Source organism: Notechis scutatus, chromosome Z, assembly GCF_049901735.1.
Source record: "Notechis scutatus isolate UNSWTSFEM ecotype Mainland chromosome Z, rNotScu1.2, whole genome shotgun sequence".
Classification (NCBI taxonomy): Eukaryota; Metazoa; Chordata; class Lepidosauria; order Squamata; family Elapidae; genus Notechis; species Notechis scutatus.
This window is the reverse complement of record NC_142025.1, coordinates 95873566-95894524: the sequence shown is the minus strand read 5'-3', so window position 1 is coordinate 95894524 and position 20959 is coordinate 95873566. Positions and strand designations below refer to the sequence as shown.

The following is a 20959-nucleotide window of genomic DNA, read 5'->3' as shown; positions in this document are numbered from 1 at the left end:
GGATTTGTGGAAAAAGAAATTAAGAAGGCCAACATTCCTATCACAGACACCGGAGAGAATCCAGAAGTGCCATTTCCTCGAGACATGATTGACTTGGAGGTAAATACACTATGTAAAGTGTTGTATGTTGACAATGCAAAACTACTTTGTAAAATGGGCTATAACAATGAATTATCATTACCGTGCCTCCCCATGGTATTAATATAAGCTTCTTCTAATTGAATACATTAGAAAAAAGTGCAAAATACAATATTTTCCTTAGCTTTGAACTGGTTTCTCAAGTGCAAATTCCTTGAATATTGATTTTAGTGAATAGCTATATAAATTTGAATACTGTACATTTAGCAATAAATGTTCTGCTTTTCATTACCAAATACATAAAGCCACAAATGTACTTTCAATAAGGGCTACAACATCATAAATAGCAAGGCTTTGATAATAAAACTAAACAGATTGTTATAGCACCAGAAACAAGTTGTATACTATGCTAATATACAATGAATGAAAAAAATAAACAGCTTTAATAATATGTTCCAGTGAAAATTGGCGCTTGAGTATAAAAACCTACCGTGTTTTCCCAAAAATAAGACCCTGTCTTTTTTTTTTTTTTTTGGCCACCAAAAAAGGCATCAGGTCTTATTTTGGGGGGATGCCATCCATTGACTAGCCTCACTTGTGTGCGTCGCCCCCAGCCTCCTTTTTGCTGTCAGAGGCCTTTAGGAACTTCTTCTGCAGCCGGCAAGACTTTCCTGAAGGCCTCTGCAGCCAATAAGAGAGCTCCAGATCGACCCGTAGCTTTGTTATCAGCTACAGAGACTTTCAAGAAAGCCTTGCCAGCCTTGCTGGCTGCAGAAGAAATGGGCCAGCAAGGCAGGTGTCAGGGTGTGCGAGGCCTGGTTGCAACTGTCCAAAGGTAAGCAGGAGGGCAGCTCCACCCCACTATCCCCATCCTAGCTTAATTTTTACCAGTGTACTCAAGTGGGTGGGATCTTAAGTAGGGCTTATTTTTGGGATAAGGCTTATATTGGGTCACGTAAAAATTAAGCTTGGACTTACTTTCAGGGTAGGTCATATTTTTGGGGAAACGGTATATCACATCATAGGGAAATGTGCATATCGACACAGATTCATTCTAGGACCAAAATCTATCCTTATTTCCTACTTTTTGTGACATACCTATATCAGGAACTGGAAAATATTTGAGAACATTCAAGAATGAAATTTCAGTAATTGATTGATATAATTTGTATATAAATAGATATAAAATCTACGGTTATTAAACTTATTGAACTTTATATTGAGGCTAGTGTCTGTCCTACTCTATATCATGTCTCTTTATTGAAGTTTACATTAGTATGCACACTGAAAAAATAAACATGTCTGAAGTATATTGATAATAGCTTTACTTTTTCTTGTTTCCTCCCCTACCACTTTCTAGGCAAACTTTGAGAAAATAGAGAATGAGCTCAAGGAGATCAACACCAATCAGGAAGCCCTGAAAAGGAATTTCCTAGAGCTAACAGAGTTGAAATTCATACTCAGAAAAACTCAACAATTTTTTGATGAGGTCAGAATATCGGAATGTTTTCAATTCTTATCATCTGGGCCAGCCCATCATAACCCACTGTTTTTCTTCTTACAAATGCCTGCTTAAGTTGCAATTTGGGTTGGCAGCTCTATTTGCTTCCGATGAGTTCTTGCAAATTGTTTTTCGTTCATAAACATTTGGGAATTGGTTATAGAAAAATCTATTTGTACCCCTAGTTTCTAGGACATCTTACAGGCACACAAGGATTTGGAATATCTTTAAGCATGTTTTACAGTTGGGTAGAAAAGAGAGCTTACAGAAGTACAAAGACATAAAGTGCTATATTTTTAGAGTGTTAAAGCAGAAGTGATTGAATATCCTTATATGTCTAAACCAGGGAAGGACAATCACCGTCTACACTTTTCTCCTACATTTCTTATGCTTCTTGACTATTGACCTTACTGTCTCAAGCATATAAAAATTATAATCCAAGAACTGTGAAGAACAACACATTACTTATTATTTCTGTAAGCATAATTTTAATGGCCTGAGATCCTAAACTCACTTATCTGGAACATTTTTCTTCCAAATCTATAGATTAAGGAATTGATTGAGATTTTCGTAGTCTTGTTTGGCTTTAACCAAAAAGAAAAGGGAGGAATTTAAGAAATCTGTATCTACAAATACATTCATTGCAAAAAACAATTTAAGTCAAAACTTTCCTTTTCAGAAATCCTGTTACTGGGCTATACCTGGTTTCAGATATCCATTCAAATTTAAGTTGTTTAATTTTAATTTTCAGTTTACAAACATTATATAAAAACTGATTTTTGTGTGCATTTCAGTGATTACTTGAATATGCTAAAGATATGAAATCTTGCAGTGCTCCAAACAAGAAGAAATTTGTTGCGTAAACAGAATTATATATATATACAGTATATGTAAGAAGTCTTTGTACTATGTCTGCTTTCACTTGCTTTGTGAATAATGTGGTGAATCTATACAAAAATATTTCTGGGTGCCTAACGTCAGATGTTGAATATCAGTTTGCAGGTTGTGGTTTTTGAATTATTGACACATGCTAGTAAATATTTCATTTTTATGACTGCCACCATGAAAGCTCAACTACTAGGTTTTTTTTTAAGTTTAGTTATAACAGTTACACAATGTCTCTTGAAAAGGTGTTTGGAAAAACATCCAACCTTGGTGCAACATATGCTTGTCCAATTTTTTTGGGGTCTTGTCAACATGCATGTATTTGATCCTTCCGAGTTGCTCAAGAGCTAATTTAAATGACCTTTTAATACAGGATATATTGGAAACATCAGCTGTGAATATTAACTTTAAGTCATATAATTATTTTTATATTAGTCTTCCATATAATTATAGTTCTAGTTCATTTTCAGTAGATTGTCCAATACCATCCTGAATATATTCTGAGTTGTTTTCTCTTGGGCGTGACTGGAAAAATGTTTTTTCCCCAAGGGCAGATGAAAATTAACTATGTAACCTAGATCCTTGCAGTTTGCCCACAATATTGGCTTGAATTTTATCAACATAAGATTCATAATATATCAGTGATTTGGAACAGTCTGTGCTGGGCATTCTTACATTAAGACAATTTCTTCTAAACCACATTGTCAATTTTTTATCTATATGATATCTTATTTTATGCAAGAATGACCCTAATTTAAACCCCAATACGTTTTAAAGTGATACAGTCCTGACACATTGATGTGTTTTTATTGCTATTTGTGAGAATTGGGCTTTTCAGCTTCATACTCTAAATAGTATATAGTGACAATAGTATCACTAAAGGGAAAAGATGCCTATATCTGGAACTATCTTAAACAGACTGATCATTATGGATTCCATATATTGTGTTATAACTTTACATTGAGATGTAGCCTTTATAGTTATGAGTTATTTCATGTTCATTCTTTGAAAAGCTTTACCTAACCAGTTAGCAGCACTCCAAATTTAGGGCGTGTTTTTAAGGTGGCATGATCTAGTTGTTCCATCTTCCTTTTTTTAACCACACTGATTGGTGCATTCAACATTTTGAAGACTTTATAAATCTTTTGGGAGAGACTTTTTAAATACTTGTTTAACGGCAAGAAACGGCTCACAAGGCTTGCAAACTTTGATTTAGTTGAGGTGGAGTTATAGGAAAATTTGGGCCTCACTGAATGAAAACATTTGCTTTGCCGGTGTAGCCATTTTTTGCATGTCAAAAAAGAACACAGTGATTTTGAATCGATTAACTGTTAGTCATTTTCTCATTCTTCATATCTTTATCTTGTAAAGAGCACATTGAGAACTGGAATAATATGTCGGAATGTATAAACCATAAGTGTTCAGAATAGACTGAAACAAGACTGGAAAAGTAATGGTTAATGGCATGCAGTTCCTATTTCTTTCCTCTGATTTCTTTCTTTTTTTTTTCATCATGTCACATCTTTAATTCTCATTTGCATCTGTCATTTCTTCCTTCTCTTGGTGATCTTTGCTGCAGGTGCTGGAAACCGTGAAATATGTCTCCTTGCTTTATGTTTTTCTGCAAGAAGGATCTTGACTTGCTTCTCCTATATAGTTGCTTATGAATAATGATCATAAATTGGGTTTACTTTCCAATGTTTTGAAAATTTAATGTTTCTTGCTTTAGCAGAGGAGATACATACCATAATTCTTACGGAAGGGCACTTGTGAATGCTACCTTCCTGCCTTTACAAATAAACTATTCCATTAATGGTAGGTAGTATTAAAGTAGCATCTCAGTTCTGATTTTAAAATGTCAGAATTGAACCTTCCTGCTATTTGTTAATTTTTCTTTGGAAAGGCTTCCTGAAATACAATAATAACCATAATAATTGTTATTTGAAAATTCAATTCAAGATTCTTCATTTGAGCATGTACATTTGTATGCAGGCTGGAGTAGGTATTTTACAGGAGAGAAGGCTGGCCTTTTCAATTGGTTTATTTCTTGGTATATTTCCACAGCTAAAATTCAGCATGATAATGGACACAGATATTGGAATGTTAGGTGGAAAATTGGAGCTTAACAGAAAACATTTGTTTAGAATGACAGAAATGATAGCATTATTACAAATATTAGCAAAAAGATTAACACTCATTCACATGATGCATTACTATCTATCCAGAGTTGTATAGATCTCTGTGTACATTTGTGCAGGAGTTTTAAAATGTCTTGCTGCATAGAATGTAAAAAAGACATTTTCTTGAGAAGTGTCTATCCTTTGATGCTTGAACCTAATGCAAAGTCCAGAGAAAGAGCTTCTTGTTTAAAGAATGTTAATATTTTGAAGAATATACTGTAACTGTAGAGAAAAGAATTTGAAAGCAAAAGGAATGTACTATTTGACCTGGGAATCAACATATATTGTATTCCCTCCAATTATGTTAAATTGTCCAGATTTTTCAGTGGGAGGTTTTCTTTAGCAGATACTTTTGTGCTGAGGTTGGTAACTCCATGGGCTTTTTTGCTAGGACATGCTCTTTTTTATGGCCTGTTGCTTGTTCTGATCTGTATGTATCTTCAACTTCAAATAAGTATGAAAAGCCATCTATTTTGCAGGAATGCTTTGCATGCATTGGAAGGTGAGAACTTTTCCTTCCAAAGCTTCATCTGCTTTTGCTTTTCTTTAAAATGTTTTTAACTGTGTGGTCTGTGAAAAAATTTTTTTGGTTATCCCATGTAATGTTGTCCCTGGAGGTGTGGCATTGTCATTCTTCCAGAGCTATATCACTAGTGCTTCTGCAAGTTAAGTTCCCAAGACTCCCAACTAACAAGTTATAGAAATAAAGGTTATCTGTGAATTCCATCCTATTTGTAGAAAGATGGAATGCACTGTATAAAAAAATGGAAGTCACGCTAAGCAAGGAATGTTGTGCATGATAAACCTAAAATATTTTTATATGCTTACTATTTGAATTGTTAAAAAAGCAAATTGTTCTTTTCAAATGCACTATATACGCGTGTTGTTTTTGCAAAAATAACCTGGTTTTTTAATGAGGGTTGAGTATATTGCATATAATCAAACAGTCAGTAATATTGGTTAAAATTACAGTAACTCTGTAGTAGCTATTGCTGTATAATAGTCATTAAAGGATTTTATTTCATTAGAATTTTATTGATGAGAAAGAATTTTGAAGATTAGCTACTGCTTGGAAGAGGCAGTTTGACTGATGGATTTAACCATTTTTCTATGTCTAAGTAGGGCTTTTTTTCTTTCCTGCCTTGTCCAGTTATCTCTTTCCCTTACTCTCATCTCCATTGTGTTTTCTTTCTTTTTTTAATTCTAGCTGTCAGGCCTCACATTGGCAAGGCTATGAATCTTGGCTCTCTAGGCACTTAATCCCCTATTCAGAAATCGGTTTGTGGCAAGATGATTGCAGATAAGAATGAAACCAAATACACCCTGAAAATGTGCCCACTGCAGTTAGCAGAAATCAGTCATTCTATAGGCATGTGCTCTAGAGTTGTTTTGATAGCCTTGGAAAGGCTTCTGATTTATGCTCTAACATCTTGCTAGAGGGGAAACTGCTGGTTCCTGCCTTGCTCATCTTTTTTGCTTACTTCTTCAATTCCATATGATGGAAGGAAAAAGTATTTGTGGATACATCAGTTCTGTTTTATTTTTTCTCATGAGAGGAAAAAAATGTAGAGCAACAGTTAATCTTGCAAATAGACAATTTTATTTTACAAGCATTTAAGTTTGATTAGTTATGTAGTCTATTGATACAAGACTATGGTTTTTGTTCTAGCCCAGCCCTTCAGTTTCAAAAGAGAAGTTATGTGGATAGCATAATTAATATATATGTTAGCACCTTTTGGAAACAAAGGAGTTGTGCTTTTTTAAAGGATGCTGCAGTAGCATGAGCCTAAGAAAAGATTTGTTTGATTTAAAAGGTATTTGTTGAATAGCCACATGAACTTCTGAATCTAAAGCACTGCACAACCTTGTGAATATTTCCACAGATATACAAGTGTATCATGTGCACACATTTATGGAGTCAGTGGGGAAATCTCCAGAATTGATTTCTGTGGAGTTATCAGTCCTAAATTGAAAAGATGGGGAGACTGGACATGTTCCCCCCACTGCACTAACCATCTTTTTTTCTGCCTACCTTTTGGATGAGTATTATATATGTTTGGAAAAAAAGTGAGCTTAGCTATGCTGAAATCGCAAAGGGAAGAGAGGATCAGTATTTTATGCAGTGTGTGGTTCGAACTGCAGATTTTTATTTGGATGTGTTTTGATGCTTGTCATATAAGGAATCTTGCTAAAAATATTACATTCCTTATATAGATGTTTTTAGTAGTTAATCACAAGTAAGAAAAATATATGGGGAAATAGCTTCTAAATTTATGGGGGGAAACGCAAGAACTCTCAGCAGTTGTGCTTCAGTGCCCATTCTTTACCCTTCTAGGGATTAATACAAACATAATTATTTATGTAAAATGAACAAGCATAGATTAATTGTAATTTAGGCAGAATTACTTTTTAAAAATGGAATATACACTGCCTTGTATATGTTGTATCACATCTTTGACAAGACAACTTCTTATTATTTTAACAATTACTTTGATTCCTTTTGTCTTATTTTCAGATTCTAGACCCATAGCATTCTTTGTTGTAACCTCTCCTGCATTTTCCATAGTACAGAGTAGATGCTCATGATTAAGTTGTAAGTTGTCATTTAAACAAAAAAAGATCCCCCTTTCCAGATCAAGAGAAATAGAAAATTGCTCTTTTTCTATCATATTCCTTTGGAGCTTAACTTGCAATCTAGGCTAATTGTTGTCCAGCTTGAAAAACCTGTGTTCATGAGTGTTTTGTTTTTCCTTCTCTGGCTATATAAGGATGCTTTATCTCTCCCTCATATTTTCTTTAAGCTTTCTCTTCTTTTGCACTGTTTCTTCTTCTCTGCTTTTCTTCTCTTTTTCTCATCCATCTCCTGGTTCCTCATCCCCTGCATGCCACTAACTAGTTTCATTAGATATTAATTGATTTGTGAATTCAGGCTGAATTGCATCATCAGCAGATGGCGGATCCTGAGTTGTTGGAGGAGTCCTCGTCGCTGTTGGAACCAAGTGAAATGGGAAGAGGGGCCCCACTGCGATTGGGGTATGTTTTTTTTTAAATTAATGGTACTTTATAAAAATTGTAGCACTGATGTTAAGGACCAGAGTTACTCCAGTATGCTGTAATATTATTCTTGGTTTCTTGCATAGGAAAATACAAGTTGGCAGTCTTGTCCTCTTGTCCTTTTCTATATCAGCTGAATTTAGGAATTCAGATACTGGATAATAAGTATATATTATTCTAAAGTAGTGTAGATTTGATTTCTGTATCTATTACTATTAGAATGTAATACACTGAAAACAATTACATCATACAGAACAGATAATCTACAATATTTCTCAAGTATCAATTGTACTTCATTTTCTAAAGGTGTTAATTATCTGGAGAAGATAAGTATGGCTCATTAACAGCCATAATTGATAATTTTATATTAATCATAATTGATTCATTTGTTTCTAAATTTAGGAAATTAGAAATCTTATTAGGACACAGGAAAGTTGCCAAGAAAATAAATAGTTTTAATTTATTTTGGATAGAACAGCAGTATACTTGTTTTACTTCACTTTACCTTTGTTGATTTATATCCCATCCTTTTCTCAGATACTGCAAGGAATGTATACTGCATATACTGTTCTTCTCTCTCATTTTATTCCCATAACCATCCTCAAAAATAGGTTGATTTGAGAAAATGTTACTGACTCAAATTCCATGCCCGAATATGGGCTTCAACCTACTTTCCTTAATCCTTTTAAAAGCAATTTACTGTACTGTTTAACTTAGAGACATATTTTCCCACAGCTGTTGCCATTAATTTTGATAAACTCTTACTTCTATCAATTTTATTCAACAAGAATTTTCTAAACATATTTTTATTATTTTTTATAATTAATTTTATTATTTTTAATGATAAAAATATATATTTTAGAAAAGAAAGAAAAATAATGAATAAATAAGAGGCAAATTAAGGAGAAGAAACAAAGCAGGGGGAAAAAAGGAAAAGAGTAAAAAAGTGGTTATAAATGCATTTCATATTTTACCCCCTTTCTAAATTTATATCATTCTTTCCATAATCTCCTTTCCAAATCATCAAGCCCATAAATCACAAGTACATTTTTTCTTCAGCAAAAGTCAGTAAGGGGTAATTTTATTCTATAACTGTGTTGATGTTTTCTAGTTGTCTTTTCTATAACATATCTTAATTTTTAAGATGCTATTAAGTATTGAAGAAGGCCCACTTATGCAGATAAACTTCAATATTTATTTCAAAAGCTGATCCAAACATTTACAGTTTATGATGTTTTCCCCACGATCTAGGTCTTCCTTAAATTTTATGCTCTGATTATACTCCTTTCAGAGATTTAGTTCAGAGAATTTCATTATATGGATATCAAGACTTTTTGATAACTGGTATTGTCAGTGAACTCTTAAATACTTCTTGATAACAGGTATTCTCAGTGAACTTCAAGAATTTAAGAATGCATGTATTTAAGTGTTGATCTTTTTGTACAGTAGCATTTATTCCTTGATAGTTCAGACATTGCTCCAAACCAAACCTTAATTTATGTTGACCATTAAGAATCTAAATTAAATATGGTAAGTAAGCATTGTACAAAAATTACAAATTGTTTATGTCCTATTTTTAATCATAGATTGCAACTTCATATATTTTCTCTATAGTCCATACATTTCTGAAATAGATTGAAGTTCACAGATACAGATTCAATTCACAAAAATCAGAAATTAATCATTTCTAACCTGATCTCAGAATTCTCAGTCAGCATAGCATTGGTAAGAATTCTGAAAATTGAAATTCATACATTTAAAGGATAACCTGATTTGGAAAGAGTACCCTAAACTATGAATTGTACTAATAATTGTACAATTCCCTACATTTCAGACCATTTTTTTCTGTACTGGAAACTGGATTAATTTTATTCAGATATACACAAATATCAGTTTCACTTCACTTCAAATATCAGTTTCACTTCACTCAGAGGCCAGTCCATGTTTTAGAATTTAGGCATTTGAAAATTAAGTAGCAAACACATCCCAGATCCATTCCTGAAAATCAAGATTGTTTATTTCTATTTATATAAAATTATTCTTTTTGCCATGCTGTTTATCAGATGACAATTTCCATGCTTAAGGAGTATAATTTAACATAAAAAATAATATGAATTCCTTTTAAAACATTACTTGTCTAATCAACAAAAAATAATTTAATCTCTTTTTTAGATCACAAGCACATTTTATACCGTGATCCATCTAGTCTCTAGAATTGTTCTTTTCATAATTCTGCTATATAGTTAATACTTTTGTTGTATTTTGTTTTATTTTTCTACTAACTTGCACAGTACCTGTATTCTTTTCTGGATTAGGTTAAAAGCATTAGAGCTTGATTCTATTGGTTTTGCAATGGCAATATCCATTTTTTTCTGGATTGATATTTATTTGCATATTCTTCTTTTTCTTCGGTTTCTCTTGTATTTAGATTTGTGGCTGGAGTGATTAATCGTGAGCGAATCCCGACCTTTGAGCGGATGCTATGGAGGGTGTGTCGTGGAAATGTTTTCTTACGACAAGCTGAAATTGAAAATCCTCTAGAGGACCCAGTAACGGTATAGTGGCTATTTCTGCAGCAGCTGACTATAGACCGGGGTGGGCAATTAATTTTCCCAAGGGGCCACATGAAAAATGAGGATCATTATGGAGAACCAGACCAATAGCTCCCTGCTTCACTCTTTAAGGCTGTGCTTTGACAGAAGCCACAGTGGGTGACTGAGCCAGAGTCCTTTCCTTCAATGACCATCACCATCACCTTATCAACCTGCTTTGGGTAAGGAGTGAATGCTACACAGGCTTAGAAAAGGCTGCCAGCCTACTAGTGGTCTTTTCTGTGCCTACTCAACATATACTCACATGTAACAACTTAAGGAGGTGTGTGAATGCATCTTGAGCCACCTGAAAGAGTGCACTGTGGGTGAATAAAGTTCTTTAAGGGATTATTTTCAATATTAAGCAAAAATCAAGAATATGGGAACATAAATCTCAAGCTGGCAGGAGGGAAGATCAAGAATAAAGTTAGAAAGCATTACTTCACAAAAAGAGTAATGGAAACTTGGAACCCATTTCCAGTGTAGGTAATGAGTGGGTCATCAGTAAGTAAATTTTATACTTGGGATAAACATATGTCCATCATCTGACAAAAAATTAAAAAATTGAAATAAAAATAATAATTAAAAATAATAAAAACATAATAAATAAAAAGGAAAAAACCCTGAAAGGTCAGACTCACTAGTTTTTTTTTTTTTTCTGCCACCAGTTTTCTATATTTCTGCTTAGAAAGAAAATCAACATTCTGTTCATAACAAGTGCCTCTATTCTTATTAGGTTTGTGCAAAAAATTACTAATGAAAAATGTTTTCATTTGGACAAATGCAGGAAGGGGGAGTTGCTATCCAATTCTAGCCACCTGTCTGAAAAATGCGCTACTGGCCTCTTGGGAAAGTTCAAGGGTTTGGATTCAAAAGTATATGGTTGATATCAGTCCATTGCCATTTACTTCTTTATCTCCTGCTTGTTTACTTCAGAACATCTCCTTAAGCAGCAGCCTTGGTTTATCTTTGTGGCTTCTTTGCTTATGTTATAGTTTCTCCAGGTAATACATTATTCAGAATATAAAAGGGATGGTTTTCTTATACTGTCTGCCGCTCTCCCTTTATCCTGTGGCTACTTGGTGATCTTGGTTGAAGATTTATGAGGGAATTTAGAATGATTTGAAGGAAAGTTTAATGTTTGAAATCCTACTTATTATTACCTGGATTACTTGAAGGCATAGAAGCTCATAAAGTTAGAGCTGGAGGTGTATTCATAAAATACTATTCAGGAAAATTATATTGGAAGGTTTTACATTCAGATAAGACCTAATTCATTATATTTTGAGCCTAAAAGGATAATGCAAGTTCAAAAGTTTTTTAAAAATTTGATTAGTTGGATTTTTTTGTCTAGGCAGGACACTGACATTGAATTATATATCTTTGTTACCTAATCCAACATATTTATTTATTACTTACTAAATCTAATCGATTATTAGTAATTCTTTTTTTTTTTTTTCTTGCTTTCTGGGGTAGCTTAGCTTGAACTTCTGGAACTATTGCTGCATAAGTGTGTTTTGAAATTCTGTGCTGTATGCTTTTTTGTAAAGTATGGCCTAGCTCTCTTGCCATTTTCAAAGGCATACTGAAGTAGTTAAGGAAAAGTGAAGGCTTTTTTTAAAATTCACCCTTCCTCCTCACCAACCCTGAGGCTATTTCAAATCTTGAAAAAGATTTCAGAAAACTTCAGAAAATATATATGCTTCTACTTAGCAGGGATATGATAAGAGAGAGAGGATTTGAGAAGTCCCCAGTAAATGTTATGACTAAGTGGTAGATTTGAACTAGGATTTTCATGATCCAAAGCTAATTCTTTCGCTACTCTCAACTGGAAAGCTTTAATTTCAAATGGACCTTCTCTATCTTTTCTTTTTTAGGGTGACTATGTGCACAAGTCTGTGTTCATTATTTTTTTCCAAGGTGACCAGTTGAAAAACAGAGTCAAAAAGATCTGTGAAGGGTAAGCAAATCATAATAAGAAGACTGTTGCTTTTGATTTGTACTTTTTTTTATTCATTTTACATTATTTTCTAACCTTCCCATCCATTTGCACATATAAATATTGCTGGTTGGAGGGAGGCCAGGACATTAATCTCATGATTAGGTTATTATTATTATTTATATTGAATCACTTCTCTGTGCCTTTCAGATTCCGGGCTTCTTTGTACCCCTGTCCAGAAACTCCACAGGAAAGGAAGGAAATGGCTGTCGGAGTCAACACAAGGATTGATGATCTTCTAATGGTATAATAATGTTAGGATAAGGCAGGAAGAGACAGTTCTTGATTTCTGTCTTTATTTCTGAATTGGTCTCTATAGTTAATATACCTGTATACATATGCTGTAATTTGTACTGCAGAGATCATATTATTTAGATGAATTTGATGCAAAATAATCTATATCTATTGGCTAATACTGAATGGAATCTCATCAGATTTGAAGAGCCAAAACTTGCCTACCCCTATTACAACACTGGGCATCATGTTATTTGATTTGGTGCTGGCTCTAACTGGTTACATTCTTTTGGATGAGCTTCAGAAGTAATTTTTAGGGAAGTACTAAGAACTTGCTATCTATCACATGGATTGATGATCTTCTGATGGTATAATAAGGGCCGCACTTCTCATTGTCTGATGTTCTATGTCAACTCATACACAATAACTTTCATGCAAGGTATTTTAGTTAACTTGACATCTTAAAATACTCTGAATCAGCATTAAAAGACTGCTCAAACAGATGAAAACAGTAGGTTGAAGTTTAATTCAGAGGTAACAATGTGGAATTGGAGTCCAATTGCCAAAGAAGTTTGTTTGTTTATATCTCACCTTTATTTTTACAAAGAACGCAGTGAACATACCTAATACTCCCTCCTCCTATTTTCCCCACAACAACAGCCCTATGAGGTGGGTTGGGCTGAGAGAGAGTGATTGGGCCAAGATCACCCAGCTGGGTTTCATGGCTACGATGGTACTAGAACTCATGAGCCCCTGTTTTCTAGCCTAGTGCCTTAATCACTAGATAGGGCTGTTATGACTTTTCCTACATACTTTTCATAAACTCAAGGATAAAAGCTTTAAAACTGCTTTGTCAATAGCTGATTCCTGAGGGTTGTTTGAAAGCTCTATTGATTTAGCATATTAGCTATTCCTGCTTTAATTATATTTCTTCTTGAACTTCTAGGTATATTTCAATATCTGATACTATATTGAAATTCAAAAAATAGAATCTTTGTGGAGCAATGTTTCTTGTGTCCAGGATGTTAGTCTTTGGCAAGTCAGTGTGGAAAATATTATTATAAAGTAACCACTAATCAACTGTAAAAACAGAAATTTTTAGTATAGTTTCTAAAACTGTCATATTGCTATAGGCTTTTCCTGGATTTTGCATAAGAGATTATTTTTAATGTTGTAAATAGAGTGAAGTTACATTATAAACCAATGAGGTAAAGTTACATTATAACATTTAAATGATTTGGGACAAGAGAAATCTCCTAGGGTCAGATACACTCAAACTCCACTCTTTTCTAGCTAGACTTCACAATTTGCTATCTATTTTTTTAATCTCCTGCTTTAGTCTAGTAAATGCAAACAGAATTAAAGTAGTGTGATCTTTCCTTATTAGTAACATAAGCAAACTATTTTTTCTTTTTGGAATAGTCTAAAGGAAGATTAGCCAAAGCCAATATTGTGCTTTGTATATTTCCTCTCTGAGGGAGATGGACTTTTAAGAAATAAAAATCTTAAATAAATAAATAAAATTAAAATTTGGAAATGCAAGAACAGGATTGGAACTATGGAACTGGTGTAGCCCAGGTAACTCTTTTGCTCTCACCAGTGCATAGTTTGTATTCCTGCTTTCAACTGTTTTGTTCCTGAAATAAGGATTGTTTACTCTCCATGTAGAAGAGTTGGACATCAGTACATGGTTTAAATTTAATCATCCTATTAATCTAGACTTCTAAGGTGAAGGAATGAAATTGTAGTTTGTGTGAAGGCTGAACTAGGGTGTGAAACTGTTGAAATTCTCAAATTAGAGTGAACTTATATGAATTTCCATAGCTCATAGATGATATATACAGAATAGACTTCATCCCCCCCCCTTTTTAAACAAAGTCTCTCCTTCCCATGGCAGGTGCTGAACCAAACTGAAGATCACCGTCAGAGGGTTCTTCAGGCTGCTGCAAAGAATGTCCGTGTTTGGTTCATAAAGGTGCGCAAGATGAAAGCCATTTACCATACTCTGAACCTCTGCAACATTGATGTTACCCAGAAATGCCTCATTGCTGAAGTCTGGTGTCCTGTAGCTGACCTTGATTCCATTCAGTTTGCTCTCAGGCGTGGCACGGTGAGCATGATTCATACCTCTTAACCTCTTCTAGGATGTTCAGCATTACTGCTAGCCCTGACATTCAAGAAAACATGGAGTTTTCTGAGCCTTGCAAGCAAAATCTGTTTGTGGAAACAGATTGCAGTGGATTTTTTTAGTTAAAGCATTCCCTTTCCATCTGGGTTAGACAGAAGCACTGTGCTGTTCCTTGAAATGTGTCCCAACTTTGAAAGCAAATGACCTTTAATTCATATTTCTTAGTTGTTTCTCAAGAGGAGGCTTGCCTTGATTTTTGTTCTCTCAGAAATACAGATAGTCTTGAATTCAGGTAAGTGATAGCCCACTTCTTTTGAAATCCTTTTGGTGTTTTTAAAAGCAAAACTTTTGTAACAGTCCTGACTTTATTTATAGGAATTTCTTCATGCATAATTTATATATTTGAATGAAAGAGTGATAGAATCCAGTATCTTTTGGGTTGTAATTCAGGAGGAAATCCAAACATCTATTTTGGTTTGTTTGTTTGTTTGTTTTTGGAAGAATATTTTGTATAACTTGTATTCACCAAAATTAAAAAAAAATGTTTTCTAAAATAGCTAAATAAAAAGGTATGCTTGAAAATGCACAAGAATGAAAGATTGTAAAAGCTGACGGGGTTTCCACTCAGTTGAAAAAGTAGCTTTTCTAATCTTCAATTTGTTTGTGTATAACAGGAGCACAGTGGATCTACTGTCCCCTCTATCCTGAATAGGATGCAGACCAACCAGACTCCACCTACATACAATAAGACCAACAAATTCACTGATGGGTTTCAAAACATTGTAGACGCTTATGGCATTGGAACCTATCGTGAGATAAATCCAGGTACTTGCATGTATCCTGTGAAACTGCTAGCTTTTCTGATAATTTGTTTTAAGAGTCTGATTTGTCTCCTTTCTGACTTATTCTGTTGCAGCAATTTAACTTACTGAAAGAAACCAAAACAAATTAAAAAATCAATATTTATGTTGATTAATACATCCACTTTATATATCAATTCTGTTGATCTATTGATCCAGTTTTATTTTATATTACTGGAAAATTGCTAAGGAAGTTTAATATAATAAGTTTGAGTTCCAGGGGGTGGGGGGGATCTATTTAAGTTGACATTTTGTTTTCATATTAAATTGGCAAATTTATTTTTAAAATCAAATCTACCTGTACATGTTTTCTAATAATTCTGTAATTTTTCCTAGTATTATACATTTTTTCAACAAGCCTTTTGCACATTTTACAGATTTTTATAAGTGCTGAATTATACCAAAAGTAGATAAGCATATAAAAGCATCTGATTAGATGATAGAGTTAAAGTGCATCTTGGGAAAATTAATACGGTATTAAACTGGGCATTAAATTAATTAGTCTGCCAGCTCCTCCGCGAAAGACCATTTTGAATTCCAGTAAATATATGTGTAGAATGATCTGGTAAGCAATATTTTCCTCCATTTTCAAAATGTGTCAAGTGAAATCTGTCAACAAAGATCCTAAACAAATTTGGCAGTCATGAGATAAGAGATGTCCTCTTATAGGGTATTTAACATTTTTATTCTGATCCATGATATGATGATCTTTAAAACTTTGCTCTACAGTTCTAATAATATTAAAAGTACTATAAAGTTGGAAAGTGCAATCAAAGTAATAAAACAAGCAGCAATCTCCTGAGAAAGGATTGCAATTTGCAACATTTGGGACTAATTTCCTTAGAAAACTGTTATTTTAAAAAGGAGATGAGAGAAAAATATATGGAGAAAATAAACTTTTCCTCAATTGTAATTCCAGAACTCAGAAATAATGTTAACCACAACCACTGGGAGTTGTCAGCTTCTGGGAACCATGGGGTGTGGGGAGTTGCATTACTGATGTTGTATATCCCACCTATTTCATTTTCTCACTTTTCTGGTTTTTGTATCACTTTATAACCATTGAGTAGTATTTTTTATCGATCCCAGACAATATTTTACCCATTATATTTTATACCTCACTTGTCCCAAAATGCTGATGTGAAAAAGATAGTTATACTTATTTGTACAAGGGAAAATATAGATTCAGTCCCAAAATTATGAAGATTCTATACAGTTAACTTTTATACATCTTTATAAAAGTTTCTTCTATGTTTTAAGGCATCAGTATCAACACATTTTCCAACCACAGATAAACTAAACTGGCATATATGCAATTAGAAGAACAGGCTTTTTTCAAGGTCTAGGCATGCTCAGTAGATCATTGTTTTCAATAACTGTTTGTCATTCTGTTAAATAATTTTCAATCTCCCATTTTCTCAGCTCCATACACAATCATAACCTTCCCATTCTTATTTGCTGTGATGTTTGGAGATTTTGGACATGGCATTCTTATGACACTTTTTGCTGTCTGGATGGTAGTCAGAGAAAGCCGCATTCTGTCACAAAAGAGTGATAATGAGGTAATTTAACCACTGACTTGAGAAATTAAGATTTAAATTTAAGGCTTTTTATTCTATGTTCAGTTGGAGAAAAATGCTTTGTTTTCTTTGGAACTGCTGGGTGAAAAATTTTTCTGCTATATGTCTTTATATAAAACAATTGTCAGATATTCCAGTATGCTTTTTGTTCTTCTGAATCAGAGCTGAGATCATCCAATCCTTTGAAGGGATAGAACAGAGTTAAGTAGCCCAGAAGCTATAAAGAGCCTCCAAACTTGGTGGCACTTATGGCAATAAATGTTCAGATGAGAGAGGGGGCAGTTAAGGAGCAAAATGTACTTCATAAAATCTCCCTCTTCTAACCATCAAGTTAAGCTTTCCAATTTGGGATGAAGATTTAAGGGGTAAAATATGCGTCTTAACTTCTTGCAGGGCCAGAGGAATCATTTTCGTTCTTTGAACTTTTACATCTTAGAAAAATGCAAAAAAAAAGCCCCCTGCCTTAAAGAAATCTAATATAATATGATCTAAAGATGAAAAAGACTGTCTATTTAGGAGTCAAAGGAAGATGCTTGGCAGCATGCTTTTGTATTCTTAGTATTCTTAACAGTATCGTTGTCACATATTTCTAATTCATCTTTTTTATGTCTCTTCTCTTTCCTTCCCCCTAATTTCCTTTCCTAACCTGGACAGATATTCAACATTATTTTCAGTGGCCGCTACATTATTCTGCTGATGGGTTCTTTCTCCATTTATACTGGCCTGATCTATAATGACTGTTTCTCAAAGTCACTCAATATGTTTGGCTCATCCTGGAGTGTCCGGCCAATGTTTCAGAAATCCAACTGGACGTAAGTGATGAGTTGCCCGCAAAGGCAATGGATAGCAAAATAATTGGGAAATGGCTTCAGGAGGTTTGGAAAATGATGAGTTGATAAAAGACACGGAAATGGCAGAATAACATTATTGAATGTTTACCCTTTTACAACTGTTTCTGGAGTACATTGATTTTGGCATATCTGTTCTGCTCTGCTTAGATATTAATGCACTTGCTTCTTTTCCTTTCTCTACAGAGAAGATCTTCTCAGGGAGTATCCTATGCTTCAGCTTAATCCTGCCATCGATGGTGTCTTTGGTGGAGCATATCCCTTTGGCATTGATCCAGTATGAACCACCATTTTCTATTTTTCCTTCCCCTTCATGTTGTTTCTCTTTCTCCACATTCTCACTTTATCCTTATAAATTAAAGGAGATATCAAAGTATCAAAAATGTCTGATTCACTGGAAAAAAAGATAATTAGTTCAGTTGTTTTGTTAATGTGATAGGCTGTTTACTGCATATTAAGAGAGCATTACATTATGCAGAATGAGATGATAGAATTTTATATTTCATCCTAGTCTTTAAAAATTACATTTAAATTTTTTTTCCACGTGTATCAGTAGTATACAACTTGTATTGTGCTCTCCTGAAATGCTGACTTGCCATATTTTGAATCATCCAAAAATATAGGCAATCCTAAATATGTCTAAAATGGATGGGACATTTGCCTGGACTACCAAAATTTCCTTTACATTCAAATCCTTTTATAGAAATGCCTCAGATTGTTTCTATAGTCATGACGTCCATGAACTGGTGGTGTTTAATTGTTTATTTAAAGTGAGAATGGTTTTTTGTCCCATTACTTTGGTCTAACCATTATACTTTATTCTTTGTAGGTAAATAGAATTTTGAAAGACAGTATGAAAAGACTTCTGTTCATCTCTCCGTCAGCACAATAATTCTCTGATAACTAAGTAGAGCAGGGCCAAATTTAGCCCAGGAGGAAAACCAACAAATGAAATATCATATTTAAAAACTAAGGCTGGGGGATTGCAGAAGAAAACATTCCTAAAAATTCACCCAGTGTATCTTTGTGGGAGAGGCACTTGGGAAGTAGTTCAACATGTTGTGACTGCTCTATTCTAAACTTTTTTCTCAAGTCACATGATCCAGAGTGGAATGAGTGCCTCCCACTGCTTATATGAATAGAACTTATGGCCATTGCTGGAAAGGGGTTGGAAAGAATTCCAGGTGGCATGGTCTACCTTCTGTCTTATCTTGTTTAATTTTTTTTTCTCTAGATCTGGAATATTGCTACCAACAAGCTGACATTCCTTAACTCCTTCAAAATGAAGATGTCAGTAATTCTGGGCATCATCCACATGATGTTTGGTATCACCCTTAGTCTGCTGAACCATATGTGAGTTTGTTCCATTTAATTAAATTATTAAACAGTAAAGGATATGAAAATAAAGACAGAATATTCATTATAAGTTCTTTTCACTTTGTTCCGAATAATACTCTTACGGGCTGCCAAAAGTCATGCACTTGAATTTTTTTAAACATGAAGACTTTTTCTTATAACACATTGTTACCAAGATAACTAAATGAACATGTTCATGAAATTGCTGGAAGTTAAGTATTGAAGGAGGCTTGGGATTTACTATTCAATAAATAAACCTTATTTAATTTAGCAATTGACTATTAATTGCATATTAACTAAACAATTAATTTCACAATTTGTTGGCTAAAAGCATTGTCGAATTTTTCCTAATTTTTTCCTAACTATTTCTTAATATTTTTCCTAAAATATTTTTTCCATACCTCTATAGTTATTTTAAGAAACCTCTGAACATCTTCCTTGGCTTTATCCCTGAAATTATCTTCATGTCTTCATTGTTTGGATATTTGATCATCCTTATCCTCTATAAATGGGCAGCATACAATGCTAAGAACTCCATGCATGCACCAAGTCTTCTTATTCACCTCATCAACATGTTCCTCTTCTCCTATGAAAAAAATGCCCAAATGCTTTATAGTGGACAGGTAGGTAAAGGAGGTAAAGAACTCTCCTTCTCTATAGGAACTTATGTTATTCATTTGGGGGGTTTAAATGAGTTATCCATGGGGTGAGAGAGACAAAATGTGAAACCTGAGATTGATGTCATTACCAGTTAGTACAGTCTTTGGGCGGGGAAAGATCCAGTTTGTTTTAGTGGTTAAGACTCCAGGCTAGAAACCAAGAAGAGTGTGAGGTCTAGGCTTCCTTTACATATAAAAGCCAACTAGGTGACTTTAGATCAGTCACTCTCTCCCAGCTCAACAGTATTAAGCAAAGGGCAACAAGCTGATTAGACAATTCCTGTAACAACTAATAGGATTGACATTTGGATGATGTGAAAATCGATCCTGCACCTACAGGAAAAACTTTAGATAGGAAGAAAAAACAATACAGGTATTTGGAAAATACTATGCAAGATATATGAAAACAACCCCTATGTTCTGATGCGAATTGTATCAGGACATTTCGCAGGGAGAAGGTTTTAGTCATAAAACTTTGTAGTTCCTAATTATGATTAACAGCAGGTTCATAGACATTTCAGCAATGGTTCAGTGTCTCCCATAGATAGCTTGGTTAGGTTTTGTTAACCAAGTTCAAGTGGTGGGCCTTATATCCCACAATTGGAATTGGTACTGAATATTTAGCTCATAAATGTGCAATGCAGCTACTGTCATTAAGATCTTATTTACTTTTAGTGGTGATGTCATTGATTGTCCTGTTTTTCTTACAGAAAGGTATTCAGTGTTTCCTGGTGGTAGTAGCATTTCTGTGTATCCCATGGATGCTGATTGCTAAGCCCTTGATTCTTCGCCAACAGTATTTGCAAAGAAGGCATTTGGTGAGTGACTATAAGATTTTTTTTCCTAAGAATCTTTTTATTTATTCAAGTATGGAGGTTTGGTCCAATTTTCTACAGTGGAAAACTGCATGCAGATGAATATTACCCTCGTTTTTTTCCTGCTCTGTGCTAAGGAACAGGTACACCCATAATTGCCTAGTGTTGTCTGAATCTGTCTCCTGAAATCT

At 34.0% G+C, this 20959-nt stretch overlaps 1 protein-coding gene across 14 annotated transcripts in view; it reads left to right on the top strand.

Moving 5' to 3' along the window:
• Positions 1–20959, top strand: part of ATP6V0A1 (ATPase H+ transporting V0 subunit a1) — a 50895-nt gene that overhangs the window by 6581 nt on the left and 23355 nt on the right. For 7 of the 14 annotated variants that reach the window (XM_026669854.2, XM_026669853.2, XM_087945495.1 and 4 more), the window contains exons 4-17: positions 2–99; positions 1439–1567; positions 7574–7677; positions 10127–10253; positions 12167–12249; positions 12439–12532; positions 14420–14632; positions 15325–15475; positions 16933–17072; positions 17745–17902; positions 18125–18215; positions 19173–19291; positions 19704–19917; positions 20664–20771. In XM_026669854.2, coding sequence (XP_026525639.1) covers positions 2–99; positions 1439–1567; positions 7574–7677; positions 10127–10253; positions 12167–12249; positions 12439–12532; positions 14420–14632; positions 15325–15475; positions 16933–17072; positions 17745–17902; positions 18125–18215; positions 19173–19291; positions 19704–19917; positions 20664–20771 — 1829 coding nt within the window. The remainder of the gene's footprint in view (position 1; positions 100–1438; positions 1568–7573; positions 7678–10126; positions 10254–12166; positions 12250–12438; positions 12533–14419; positions 14633–15324; positions 15476–16932; positions 17073–17744; positions 17903–18124; positions 18216–19172; positions 19292–19703; positions 19918–20663; positions 20772–20959) is intronic. The other 7 variants (XM_026669857.2, XM_026669856.2, XM_087945497.1 and 4 more) reach the window with 2 other exon arrangements.